This window comes from Ursus maritimus, unplaced genomic scaffold (assembly GCF_017311325.1).
Source record: "Ursus maritimus isolate PB19 unplaced genomic scaffold, ASM1731132v1 scaffold_11, whole genome shotgun sequence".
In the NCBI taxonomy this organism is placed as follows: domain Eukaryota; kingdom Metazoa; phylum Chordata; class Mammalia; order Carnivora; family Ursidae; genus Ursus; species Ursus maritimus.
Genome location: NW_024423453.1, coordinates 64,243,867 through 64,259,154, shown reverse-complemented (window position 1 = coordinate 64,259,154; position 15,288 = coordinate 64,243,867). Strand labels below are relative to the sequence as shown.

At 34.4% G+C, this 15,288-nt stretch overlaps 1 protein-coding gene across 7 annotated transcripts in view; it reads left to right on the top strand.

The window, feature by feature from the left end:
• HMBOX1 (homeobox containing 1) overlaps positions 1 to 15,288 on the top strand; it is a 177,776-nt gene that overhangs the window by 70,856 nt on the left and 91,632 nt on the right. For all 7 annotated transcript variants that reach the window (XM_040626467.1, XM_040626466.1, XM_040626465.1 and 4 more), the window contains exons 2-3: positions 2,890 to 2,969; positions 11,880 to 12,356. In XM_040626467.1, coding sequence (XP_040482401.1) covers positions 2,947 to 2,969; positions 11,880 to 12,356 — 500 coding nt within the window. In that variant the 5' untranslated portion in view covers positions 2,890 to 2,946. The remainder of the gene's footprint in view (positions 1 to 2,889; positions 2,970 to 11,879; positions 12,357 to 15,288) is intronic.

Genomic DNA, 15,288 nt, shown 5'->3' with positions numbered 1-15,288 from the left:
ACATCTTTATCCATTCATCTATCAGTGGACACTTAAGTTGCTTCCATATTTTGGCTATTGTAAATAATGTTGCAGTAAACATAGGGTGCATATATATTTTTGATTTAGTGTTTTCATTTTCTTTGATAAATACCCAGTAATGGAATTACTGGATCATAAGGTATTTCTATTTTTAATTTTTTAAGAAACCTCTGTACTGTTTTCCGTAATGGCTGCACTATTTTACATTCTCAGCAGCAACACAGGAAGGTTTCATTTTCTCCATATCTTTGCCAATACTTGTTATTTTCTGGTTGTTTTTGATAATGGACCCCCCTTTTTTAAAAGTTTTATTTATTTATTAGAGAAAGAGAGCACACGTGCGTGGGGGTGGGGGAGCAGAGGAAGAGGAAGAGAGAGTCTGATGTGGGGCTCATTCTCAGGACCCTGTGATCATGACCCGAGCTGAAACCAAGAGACCCTTAATTGAGCCATGCAGGTGCCTCTGATAATGGCCTTTCTAATAGCTGTGATTTTAATTTTTATTTAATTATTAAACTTGTTTTAAAAAACTTTTTAAAAAAAATCTATCGATTAAAAAAAAAAATCTGTCTCCTGTGCAGGGAGGGCTTTGTGACATTGAGCCTGAGAGTGGAGAACTCATAGCACCACCTTGCTTGCTTGCTCTTCTGTCCTTAGAATATTTTAATTCTATTTAATTAAATTCTATTTAATTAAATATCTACTTGCCCTGACATAGGCACAAAGTCATAATAAGGGTAAGATATGGTCCCAGTAGTGTAGGAACATATTAAACTTTAGAAGGTCAAATAAAAATTACACACACACACACACACTCACAACCCTCTATAATAAAATGCATAATGTGATAAGACTAAAAATATAAGCTTTATGAGAGTAAAAATTTAGAGATTAATTTAATATTTAAGCCCATTTATATCCATAATATAGATAACATATTTAAGCCCATTTATATCCATAATATAGATAACATAAACTCCGTGATTTGCAGTTACACAAGTCTGTATCAGTGACTTAATCTCAGTTTCCTCACCTGTGAAATGAGGGTCTTTGGTAATTTACTTCCTATTGTCTAATTTAGTTGTACTGTGCTCCTCATATTTGCGGAATAAAGGTCAGGATTGCTGTGAGACATTTATCAGCCTTCCACAGTTTGTGGAAGTCTTCCCTTTCTAGCCTATGTATTTCTCATGCATATATGTAAAAGACTAGCCACACAGGTCTGCTTAATCCCTAAACATACCTCATCGTCTCGGTTCTTTCTCCCTGGAATCTTTCTTCCACTGATTCTCACCTGCCTTCACACCTTGGTTTGGTGGAAGTCTTATTCTGATCTTCAGATAACAGCTGAGATCTCACTCTAAGAAGTCTTCCCAGTTCTCTGTAGCCTAAATTAATCTCTAAATTTTTACTCTCATAAAGCTTATATTTTTAGTCTTATCACATTATGCATTTTATTATAGAGGGTTGTGTGTGTGTGTGTGTGTAATTTTTATTTGACATTCTAAAGTTTAATATGTTCCTACACTACTGGGACCATATCTTACCCTTATTATGACTTTGTGCCTATGTCAGGGCAAGTAGATATTTAATATATTTTAACTGAATTTGAGCAAGAATGAAAAATGTATATTGACCAGTAATCAGTTTTGTGGCTTAGTTTTGATATTTTTGCAATCGGCAACATTTTCAGTAGATTTTCTTTGTACTTTATGTCTGCTTTTTTTTAGGACAGGTATTTCTAAAGTCAGCAAGAAAATTAACTACAACAGGAACTTCATTAAAGCTACAATTTAGGATATGCAAATGTGAAAGGTTTCTAACTTTACCCTGTACATTTCGCATATATCATTAGTCACTGTTAGACACTTCGGTCTTGCTTAATATAATTCAGTGCCGAATGTGTATTTTAATGTGAGAGTTTTGACATCAACATTTTTAACTTTCGTGTAATTTATAATCTTAACTTTGAGTTAATGGAAATTGTTGCTTCTATAGATTGTGGTTTGAAACTGCTAATAAGTTCAGTCAGTAATACATGATCTTTAGCTCCTAAGCCGTGAATAGTAGGTTTCATTTTTTGCTAAAATTTATGTCTGAATTGAAAGGGGTCACAGGGTCTAAATGGTGAATAAAGCCAGTAGAATGCTAATCAGAAGGTAGAAGTACTAGACTCGTTCTATTATTAACTTACACTGTGTTCAGTAATCTAACGTAACATGGATACTAATCTCCTTTTTAAGTTGGTAATAATAGCCCCTGCTACTTGATAGGTTGTGAAGTGCTTTCATCACCATTTAAAAAAAAATGTTTTAACTTCTTATAGCTCTTGGAGGTAGTTATTGATCATCCCTGTTTTATAGATGCAGACATTGAGACTTAGAGACATTAAGTCACTCAAGATTTGGCTAGCAGTAAAATAAGTACTAATATACTTGGAACTAGACCCCAGAATTTACCCCACAGTTAAGACCTTAGCTGTAGTCATGCTGTGGTGGGTTTTTGCTTATAGGGTGCTGCATAAATGTACTGATATTATCGTCAAACAGTTTTCTCAAATGTCACAGTAATATATACTTTCCATCGCACATTTATATCTGTTTCCATGGGTGGTATCTGATAACATTAAATTTCAGGAGTATGATTTTCATTACTTTTTCCAAGTGAATAATTGTGAAAGCTGTCAATAATGTTTTTTTATTTTTAAAATTTTGTTTCAAACCAAGGTTTCTTCTTAAAAGTACAAAATAATTTTCAAAACATGGTTACCTGATGTTGACTGTTAATATCTTTAAGTTATATAGTTAAAATTTTTATTCAACATTTGATTAACAAGTATTTCTGAATTTTTCTGTCTTTATTCTACAGAATGGTTAATAACGCTGATCATCTCTAGGAAGGATATTGATTCACCTCATGTAAAGTATGCTCAGTTCCTTTCCAGTGGTGTAAGTATCTGGTCATTTTCTTAATTTTTATCTTCCCAATTGTTTTTAATAAAGTGAAGAAATCATTATCATTATGGATCCAAAAATGACAGCAGGAATTTGTAGAGTTGAAAGAATTTTTTCATAATCATAGTGGAAAGGAATGAATTTTCAAATCTATCAACTTTCTCTTTTACCATTTATTTTCAACTTTGAAGTCTGACATTCATTTTTAACATAAAACTACTAATTATTTCAAACTGCTCAATAGGCTAGAAACTTACAAAATAGATGGCTAGCTACTGTTAGATTCCTTGTGACAAGCAGAATATTGGAAGCATGTTACCTTAACCCTGCCTTTGTGTGCAGACTCCTAAGCACCTTGGCCATTTTCCTTTACCTCCTGGAGATAATAATGTAGTTAAGCCTATTAGCTAATGTCATTGGTAGCCTTTCTTTGGAGTCAGGCAAAAAATACAAATTGAGATGGTGGTATTATGTTGAGAGTTTTTTGTGCTAGGATATGAACTGTAACCACTAGTTCATATTAAATAGGCCTCTGAATAAAAGTATTCCGGGAATTTCAGATATTAGAGAAGATAAAGTATCTATTAGCTCATTAAGGGCATCTTTAGAGTCTAATGCAGAGTGCTGTTAGCATAAGTATTTTCTAAAATTTGGTGCAGGCTATGTTTCGATTAAATTCCTTCCGTTTTGTTTGACAGTTCTGTAATCCAGTAAGTGGACATTAACATAGATTTTCTTTATTATTTGGGTTTTTCATTAAAGTTTTTTTTCCTCTCTCATTGACTCTATCATATATCAAAAAGTCTCTGGAATAGGCCCAGTTGATATGAACTGTAGCCTGAGTTTCTGCTAAATAGCTCTCCTTGGGAAATGGCAAGGCACTGCATTGCTTTGGGCCTTAGTTTCCTTTTTTTTTAAATGATATACTTGCTAATGGCTGTTTTTAATAACCATTAGAATGTAAGCATCATGAGGTCAGGAGTTTTGGCCTCCTTTCTGCCAAGTACGTGGTCTGACACACAGGGCATATTCAGTAAATGTTAGTTGAGTGAATGATTTTTCTCTAAATGGTGTCCAGTTCTTTGATTCCACACCTAATTTACATTTCCCCCTATAAACTTGCATATTTTTACTTGGATTCTTTCCCCCCGAACATGTATAAGGTGGCTGCAATAAGAAAATTTCAATCTTAATCAGTGGTAATTTAAAAATAACTGTTACAAAGTGTGATTGGCACATTGAAATATAATCTCATTTTTCTCAAAGTCTTTTTATTATGAAAAGAACATTTTTATACTGTCATTTGTAGTCATAGCCTCTATTCTTTTGTTTTAGTTCCCCTATTGGTTTGAATTACAGAATCATCGTACTGTCAAGCTCAGTCCCCTGTAAATCTTCATTTCTTACTTATTCTCACTTCTTACATTTTTAAACTTTAAGACTCCCACTCCTTTGATGTAATAATAATTGTGAAAGAGGTTAATGTGCCATAAATAGTAAGAAGGGCCTGAGTACATCTTTAGTTGATGAATGTTATGATTAACTCTAGAATGCATTAAATCATCGTGCAGTAAATACCAAGTATGTAGAACAAAACTAACTTATGAGTAGGTCATATTTTGCCTAGTCATATTAAATAAAAAGATAGCAAACAGAATCAAGCTGAAAAAAATCTGAAATGCTTTTATTTTAATAAGATCTTAGTAACTATTAATGCTTCACAAGTAAGGTAGTATGTCATTAATCATTTGTAAGTGCTTTAACTTTCTTTGCTTTATATGTTTGTAAAATGTAATTTAAGAAAGCATTCTGGACCAAATGCCAATCTAAGAAGGGTTTAGGTGCAAGTCTAAGTAGGGATAAAATTTATTATAAAATAGGTTTACTATTATGGTCCGATAGTATGATCTTTTGGAATATCAGTTTATGAATCAAGCGATAAGTCCTGAATTTAATTGTTCTTTTATGCTTTAAACATTGTGTTACTGCAGTGTCAAAATTCTTCTCCTATCATTTTCAATTATTGCTGGCCTGAGTCTGCATTCAGATTAGTAATTTAGTGAAAGACGTTCCTTATCCTGTGAACAGTTCTTGTGCTACATAAGAAAATTAATTCAGTTTTTACATGTTATCTTTTTCTGTTGTAAAAGATTTGCGGGTGTCATGGACTTAGATGACCTTTGTAGGTCATTTACTGCCATAATTTCAGGATTACATGCTTAAACTAGGTAAATCATGAGAAACAAAGTATGGAAATGACAGGTTGTACCTTTGTTTATGTTCATGCACATGGAGATTACTATTCTTGATATCCAAGAAAACTTCTAATCTCGGCATATTCTCGGTGAAATATAGTACATTCAGCATCATATGTATGATTTGATCCTGGTCATTATGCCATTATTATTCTACTCTGTAGTGATCATGCGTTCCATTTTAGCAACTGTAGATCTTTTTACATTAGGTATATCTTTGACTAGGGACCTCTCTTGGTGCAAGGCACAAACATCCAATTTAAACAAGGTATAGCGTAAGGGGAAATTTATGCTCTTACATAACCTATAGCAAGAAGGACAGAGATGTAGCAGGGACTCAGGAAGTACTAGAACAAAGAGTAGGAACACTGTAGAGCTTTCTCCTTTGCTCTGCATTTCCTACTATGTCTGCTTTATTCTACAAAGTCACTTCTTTCACACGGTGAGGAATGTATCAGACTAATACCTTCCTGCAACTGAGTACGGTTATAGTGACTATCCATTTTCCTGCTGATCTAACCTAAATATTTTGAGGAGAGCAAGGCTTCACTTCCTTGTGTGCCCACCCTGTTGGCCAGGAGGTAGGGTATTACAAGTGGCAGTCCCAAGAACCTGTGGTTGGAAACAGTGAGGCACTCTAGGCAGAAAAAATAATACATATGTTCTGTTATCTCCTTTTATGTCTTTTGGAATAAAAGTGTTTCCCATAGTGAATCTGAAATGTCATAAGATATTAACTTGTTCCAGATACTGTGGAATCATTAGTTTTGCTAGTTCTAATACAAGCTTTAGGATGGTACTTTTCAATAACAGGTTAAATTCATATAAAATTTGTTTTAGTTTTATGCTATCATACATAGTGCTGCTCCAAACAGAGAGAGGTTTAAAGAATTATATACAGATACTACGTGCTCTGATATAAATAAGATAGGAAAATAAATAGGAAAAAAATCAGGATTGATTTTTTTTTGTCCATATAATAAAAACAGTTCTTAAAGTCTCATTTAAACTAAGGTCAGTTTATGAAGTATTTTGAAAGCATTAAGACTGAAGTTAGCAAAGGACAGGTCTACTTTATTTACAAGGGAAAAGAATAATGTATAGAAACCTCAACTTACCAAATCAGTAAATTCAGGGGTAAATTGTTTGGATTACTAAAGGAATTGGGCAGTTACATTTATTTATTTTTATTTATTTTTTTATTTTGTTCAAGATTTTAAAAATTTATTTGAGAGGGAGTGTCATAAGCAGGGGGAGGGGCAGAGGGAGAGATAGAGGGACAAGCAGACTCACCGCTGAGCAGGGAGCCCCAGTGTGGGGCTCGATCACAGAACCCTGTGATCATGACCTGAGCCAAGGGTAGACACTTAACTGACTGAGCCATCCAGGCACCCCTGTTTTTTAATTTCTAATTTTAATTCCAATATAGTTAACATACAGTGTTATGTTAGTTTCAGATGAACAATATAGTGATTTCACCAATTCTGTATGTTATTCAGTGCTCATCATGATGTGTACTCTCAATCCCCTTCACCTATTTCACCCATCCCTCACCCACCTCCCCTCTGGCAGTTTGTTCTCTATAGTTGAGTTTGTTTTTTTGTTTGTCTCTTATTCTTTCTACATTTGCTTCTTAAATTCTACATGAGTTGTAATTATGGTATTTATCTTTCTCTGACTGACTTATTTCACTTAGCATTATACTCTCTAGTTCTCTCCATGTGGTTGCAAATGGCAAGATTTCATTACTTTTATGACTAATATTCCTCTCTATATATATTTATATATACCACATCTACTTTATCCATTCATCTAACAGTGGACACTTGGGCTGCTTCTATAATTTGACTATTGTAAATAATGCTGCAACAAACATAGGGGTACATCTATCTTTTTGAATTAGTGTTTTCATATTCTTTGGGTAAATACCCAGTAGTGGACTTACTGGATCATAGGATAGTTCTCTTTTTAATTTTTTGAGGAACCTCCATACTATTTTCCACAGCAGCTACACGAGTTTGCATTCTTACCAACAGTGCACACAGGTTCCCTTTTCTCCACATTTCACCAATACTTGTTTCTTGTGTTTTTGATGTTAGCCATTCTGACAGGTGTGAGGTGATATCACATTGTAGTTTTGATTTGCATTTCCTTGATGATGAGTGATGTTGAACATGTTTTTATGTGTCTGTTGGCCATCAGTATGTCTTTAGAAAAATGTCTGTTCAAGTCCTCTGCCCATTTTTAAATTGGATTATTTGGGTTTTTTGGTGTTAAGTTGTATAAATTTTTTACATATTTTGGATATTCACCCTTTATTGGGTATATCATTTGCAAATCTCTTCTCCCATTTAGCAGGTTGTCTTTTGGTTTTGTTGTTTCTTTTGCTGTACAGAAGCTTTTTATTTTGATGTACTCCCAATTGTTTATTTTTGCTTTTGTTTCCCTTGCCTCAGGAGACGTATCTAGAAAGATGTTGTTATGGCCAGTGTCAGAGACACTACTGTCTGTGCTCTCTTCTAGGATTTTTATAGTTTCAAGTCTCACATTTAGGTCCTTAATCCATTTTGAGCTTACTTTTGTGTATGGTATAAGAAAGTGGTCCAGTTTCACTCTTTTGCACGTAGTTGTTCAGTTTTCCCAACACTGTTTGTTGAAGAGATTTTTTCCTATTGCATATTCTTGCGTCCTTTGTTGAAGATTAATTAACCACATAATCATAGGTTTATTTCTCGGCTTTCCATTCTGTTCTGTTGATCTATGTGTTTATTTCTGTGCCACTAACATACTATTTTGGTTACTAGTGATTTGTAGTATATCTTGAAATCTGGGATTGTGATACCTCCAGTTTAGTTCCTTTTCAAAATTGTTTTGGCTACTTGGGTCTTTTGTGGTTCCATACAAATTTTAGGATTATTTGCTCTAGTTTTGTGAAAAATGCTGTTAGTATTTTAATAGGGATTGCATTAAATCTATAGATTGCTTTGAGTAATATGGACATTTTAACAGTATTGGTTCTTATAATCCATGAACATGGACTATGTTTCCATTTGTTTGTGTCATCCAGTATCTGCTTTTAAAGAAAAGTTGCTAGGATTAGGGTTTAGTATATATATTTTTTTTTTTTTAAAGATTTTATTTATTTATTCGACAGGATAGAGATAGCCAGCGAGAGAGGGAACACAAGCAGGGGGAGTGGGAGAGGAAGAAGCAGGCTCACAGTGGAGGAGCCTGATGTGGGGCTCGATCCCGTAACGCTGGGATCACGCCCTGAGCCGAAGGCAGACGCTTAACCGCTGTGCCACCCAGGCGCCCCTAGGGTTTAGTATATTACTAAGCACTGATAGAGCAGACAAATGGCTGAGGGTTATAACAGAAACTAAAGTATTAAGTGTCTCTTATAAGCCACTTGGAAAAGTTCACATAGCTTTTTCAACAAACTTTAAGCCTAATATACCTACTGAAAAATGAACAAATCAGTAGTCACTACTTGGTGGATGTTCACAGTGAATACACCAGTGTAATACAACTAGCATGGAATGCAGAACATTACCAACACTGCATAGCATTTTAATGAGTTCACACAAGTTCTTTTGAAATTGGTCAGGAGAAAAAAATAAATGAGTTACTCTGGTTGCAGTTTTCTCTTCTCTCCCAACTAGATGATGATATTTAGTGGGGAGGGGGGGATGTTTAAGCTAACAAGTAGTAAAGTACAATTGTAGTAGCCAAAGCATTTAAAGATTTATTTATTTCTTTGAGTGAGGGAGAGTATGAGCTCGTGAGCTGGGAGAGGGACGAAGGGAGAGAATCTTCAAGCAGACTCCTTGCTGAGCTGGGAGACTGACACGGGGCTTGACCCCACGACCCATGAGTCATGACATGAGCCAAAACCAAGTGTCGGACATTCAACCATCTGAGCCGTCCAGGTGCCCCATAGCAAAAGCATTTAGAGTAGCTAATGACTGGAAACAGTCCATGTGTCTAAAATAGGATGGATAAACAAACATGTAGTATATTCTTGTAATGAAGTACTACTCAACAGTAAAAAGGAACAAACTACTTATACGCACTACATCGGACATGAATCTGAAAAACTTTATGCTGAGTGAAAAGAGTACATAGAAATTCCATTTATATTAAGTTCTAGAACAGGGAAAACTAATCTGTGGTGGGAAAAATCTGAGCAGTGGCTCCCTGTGAGACAAGGGGCCAAGAATTAACTGGGAAGGGGGCATTTCTTGGGGTGTTAGTAATATTCTATATCTTCATAGCCATTTTCACAGGTTATGTATTTCTTTTTTACAGTATGTTCTTCTGAAAACTCATAGAATGGTAAACGTAAGATTTGTGTATTTTCTTTTATGTAAATTTTACCTCAAAAGTAAAAACCTGAACAAATACTGAGTTCTAGTTAATGAAATGCATGTGGAAGTGTTTAGGAGGAAGTGTACAGACTTCTGTAACTGATTTTAAAATGCATAAAAAATAAGACGAATATAGGTATGGATACATAAGGGAAGGGATAGTTATGTTATAAAGCAATTAAATGTTAACAGTAAAATATAGATGGTTAGTACATGAGTGTTCACTGCAAATTTCTTTTAATTTTTGTGTATGTTTAATGTTTTTCATTATAAAATATTGGAGGAAAAAACCCAGGCAATCAAGAAAGAATGTAATAATCATGAAAATAGGACTTTTATCATGGATAGTTTGTCACAGTGAGTATTGGAAGAAAGCAGAAGATAACGTACAAGTCTAAGGCAGACACTGTGGCCTATGACCACAAATGGCTTGCAACATGTTATTTGTGGTCCACAAAATGTGTTTGTTTTTATTTTTAATTAGCTTGTTTCTAAAACTAGAGTGATTTCACATAAAAATTCTAGATTTCTGCCTGCTTATTTTTAGAAGGATTTGAAAGACAAAACAATCAGTGGAGTAGAATAGAGAATCCAAAGGTAGATAGAGATTTGTGTGGAAATTTTATATATGAAAAAGGTGGTATTTCAGATTAGAGAAGAAGAGACATACTACTCAGTAAAGCATATTGGACAACCACCTGTGCATTTGGGAAAAAATAAAGCTCAAATCCTTTCACACTCATTAAGTAAATATAAATTCCAGATGGGGCAAAGATTTAAATTTAAAAACCTATGACTAGGGCCTCTAATCCATCAGTAGAGTGGTTTTATGTAAGTAGTTTTAACTGGAGACTTAAAAGAGTTCAATAGTCTATATCCCAAATCATAGGATTCCAGTAAGTCCTGCTATATGTTGGAAAACAGAATAATACATGCTTTTGGAGTCAGTAAAATCTAGGTTTTTTTCTTTTTTCTACTCTCAATCAGATTTTTTGCAAGGTACAGAACTACTCTGAGACTTAGTTTCCTCAATGATCAGTCAATTAATATAAGATTTTAAAAGCCTGCCACAGGGGGTTGTTGTGAGGATCAGATGAAATTATATTCTATGAAACTCTTGCCCAGTGCCTGCCTAGAAGTGAATGTTCAGTAAATTTTTAGTATAGAGGGATGAAGAAATAGACTTTGAACAGCTATGGGGAACTGGCCCAGGACAGATGTTTTTACCTGTAACGGATGAGAAAATTCCTTGACATTTATTTCCATTAGCAAACATTTACTAAGAGCCTGCTGTATGGTATGCATCCTATTTGGCACTAGAACTATAAAAATAAAAATCTTTAAAAAATCTTAAATTAGGAAAGTCAGGTTTTATAAGAAAGGAATGCAAGTAGTGAGAATTTTTAAATTTGATAATTCACCTAAACTTAATATTGTTATGACTCTGATATTTTCTGGCATGCTACAGTTTCTTGTGTTAGTTAAAGGAAACGTAATGTGGAAGTAATTTCCTAAGAAAAATGAATAGTTTGGCTATAAGCATGGAAGATCCATTTCTCAGGATAACCATAAAGAGAGAATGCATTACAGAGATGAGATACTAAATGAAATTGCTAAGTGGTGGGTGAAATGGTGCTTAATAAGTTTTTTTATGTACCTTCTTACTTTTCCATTTAAATATTTTTGCTGGTTATTAGTATTTGCCTGGGCTTACCTTACCAAGTCATTTGTTTACACTAAATGAAGATGCAGACTTCCTAGGTTAGTTTTGCTGATATTTAGTAAAACAAGGTAATACAAACTGTTTTCGCAACAACTTTTCATTAATAGTGCTCTAATGTAGAGTAATGAATTTGAGATGGAAAAAACACCTGTGAGTAATCACAAATAGGCTAAGATTAAAAGTGTATGTATTTAATCTGTTGTTTTGGTATTATTGCCATAACTGAAATTTTGGTTCAGATATTTACCAAATTGAGGAAAGTGTAAATTGTATGCCATATGAAATTGGGTTTTGCGTTACCCTAATGTCCATCTGCTAATAAACTCAGTAACTGTACCAATCCATTTGCCATGACAAGAACATTTTATCATGGAGTGATAATAACTATTATTATAATTATTACAATAATAATGTGTTAATCATTTTCAGGAAAGAACTTGATGTAGAAATATTTTGCATCTTCTGAGCATTCTCTGTAATGATATGTTCTTTGGTACATGTTGTAAATAAAAGGAATTTTGTTATTTATTTATTTATTTATTTATTTATTTATTTACAGTTTGCTGGAAACCATGTCTCACTATACAGATGAACCCAGATTTACCATAGAGCAGATAGATCTGCTTCAGCGCCTTCGGCGTACTGGAATGACTAAACATGAAATTCTCCATGCCTTGGAAACTTTGGACCGTCTTGATCAAGAGCATAGTGACAAGTTTGGAAGAAGGTCCAACTATGGAGGAAGTTCTTATGGGAATAGTACCAACAATGTTCCAGCATCTTCCTCTACAGCTACAGCTTCCACACAGACCCAGCATTCTGGAATGTCCCCATCTCCTAGCAACAGTTATGATACCTCCCCACAGCCTTGCACTACCAATCAAAATGGGAGGGAGAATAATGAGCGATTATCCACGTCCAATGGAAAGATGTCACCCACTCGCTACCATGCAAACAGCATGGGTCAGAGGTCTTACAGTTTTGAAGCCTCAGAAGAGGACCTAGATGTAGATGATAAAGTGGAGGAATTAATGAGGTTAGTTCTTTTGCTTACTCAGAGTCCCCAAAATGTCTGTGTTCTTAGATTGGTTTTGAGTAATACACTGTATTTCAGCTACTTACCTGTAAGAACTATGATTTCCCCCTCCTCCCCTTGGAGATGAAAGAAAATATTTTCAAATTTTATGATTCTAATTCAAATTTTGTTTTCTCTACCTTAGCCCTTCTCTTTGCTGCCTGATAAACCTTTTCCATTCTGTTTATCAAAGCAGAAGTTAGCCTTCTCTTTATAGTACTAATTGCTAACATCTGAATTTTCTGAATTGTTAACACATTCTAATCCTTAGAGTTTTCTTAGAGAAAAGATGATTTTATCATGATACAGAATTTGTACACTTTGTTTTTCACTCTAACATACATCAACAAAATAATTTTGAGCACCTATTATATAAAAAATTGTGTTCTTAGGAAGAAAAATAGACATGGTTTCTACCCCTAAGAAGCTAAAGTTCTAATTTAATAGATAACACACACACACACACACACACACACACACATACACATACATATATGTAATCTATTGCAAGGTAAGTAATAAGTCTTTGTTGTTTTAAACACTGAGAAAAGAAGCCCACTTTCAAAAGAGGTAATTAGGGGAGGCTTCGCACGGACCTGGAACGCTCTGAGGCCAGTAATCATGTGTTTTTGAATGTTGTGTTTCCAGAATCTAGAATTGTCCTTGGCACGTGGTAAGGGTTTAATATGTTAAGTGAATGGATGAATTTGAGCTGAATCTAAAAGGATAGCTTTTGTTTTCAAATATAGGAACTTTATTTAAAGTTAAGGGAGTAGTAAAAGGTAGAGAAAGCAAGGCATGTTTAGTTTTATAAAGGTTGCATGGGCTAGACTATGGTAATAAAAATATTATATTAAGATGCAGTACAGGTTTGGGAAGATTTGAGATCTACACAAGTAGTTTATATTTAATTTGGTTGGAATTAAGGATTTTTTACAGGTCTGTAGGAATAGACATGATAAAAGCATTGTTTTCAATAGATTATCACTACTGTAGTAGGAGGAAAGCCTACAGATACATCAGTTACAGTAGATAAAAAAGCTGTAGCACGAATTTGTCAGAATAAAGTTAAAACCTATAATTATGAGTTATAGTTCTTCCTAAGGATTCTAAGACTGAAGATAGTATAACGTGACTTAATAATGCATATGGAAGATGTATTCTATAGTACAAAAGTGATAAAATCTTTTAAATAAACTGTCCCAAATTTATTTTTAGGGTAGCGCTGCCTTGTATGGAATTGTGAACTAAATGGACTATTGCATCTAGACTCCAGTGTAATTCCTGTAATGAATAGTTTCATAGAGCAGCCATAGAACCCTGTTATTTAAACTTTTAAAACTTAAAAATATAAGAGATCAGTTTGGTTTTGAATTCCTTTTCGCTTGTTAAAGCAGCTGGCCACAGTTTAGATGTTCCTTTTGAATTTAACATGTGTATCATCTTCATGTTTGAGAGGGAGAACCATTATAGCAAGTAGAAGTTACTTAAGTCTTTGAAATATAACAAGGTTAGCTTTTAATTATCCTGAGTAGAGAAGATATCAACAATAAATTTTATATTGTTGCTATCGTTAATCAGTTTTAATAAGCTTTTAGCATAACAATTAATTCCCAAATGTGTATTAGACTACCACAAAATTTGGGGAAACTTTCTTGTTAACAAAAGGCTCTGAAGATTGGCCATGGTCTAAAACTTGACTACAAGGGTCTAAAAGCTTAACTATTAGCTCTTATATTGGCATAATGTTATGATACAACTATGTTCTCAAAATAAACAGTAAACCTATTTAGCAATGACTAGGATTTGTAGTTAAATTCCACAATTAATGCACATTCAAGTTTTATCATTAAAATTATACGTTTTTGCATTGTTACCAGCATTTAATTTACTGCCATTTGTTGCATAATTAGGATACTTTAGTTTTACCCTATTCTCTGCTTCTTTCTATGAACTGCTTCTTTGGTTCTCTAATCATCTAAGGCTCTCATTGAACCTCCTGGCTCTCTGTGGTTCTCTGCCATTGTGTTCTCACCCACACCTGCACTCCTCCTTTGTGCCCAGCTCTTATTTTTCTCAAGTTTGCACATAGTAACGATCCTTAGGTCAGAGGGAGTTTATTGCATGACTGTTCTCATTTTTAATCATTATAACCATGATGTGTATGAGGTACAGCAGAGAAATTGAGATTCATAAAATTTAAATAACTGACCCAAGAAATTTAAATATTAAGTGGCAGAGCCTGAATTCTAACCTATGTCTTTATCACCGTGTCTGTGTTATCCGTTGCTTCTGTAAATAAGTTTTTCATGTCTGTAGATTTCAATAAGATTTTAAGAACAGTGGTTGATATAACACAGGTGAAAGTTATGAATGCCTTAATGGGGTGTTCCTCCTTCCCTTTCCCCCCCACATGATATTTGCCACTTCAAATGAATTACTAACCAGGTGAATTTTTATTTGGTAGAATGTTAGAGAAATTTTTGAGCAGTGAATCTTTCTTGAGTATCCTGTGCCACATAGGGCTGTACTGCCCTCACTAATGAATGCCTTCCTGCCTCCTTTTCTAGATAATCATATATAATTCACATCTTGCATGCTCACATTTCCCAGCCTCCATAGCACTCAATCATAAGTTAAATATTTTTCAAATCACATAACCCATTGAGTTCATAGACTTAACACCTAATAATTTCAGGGTACACAAAGGAATTTTTTTTTTTAAAAGATTTTATTTATTTATTTGACAGAGAGAGAAACAGCCAGTGAGAGAGGGAACACAAGCAGGGGGAGTGGGAGAGGAAGAAGCAGGCTCCCAGCAGAGGAGCCCGATGTGGGACACGATCCCGGAACGCCGGGATCACGCCCTGAGCCGAAGGCAGACGCTTTAACG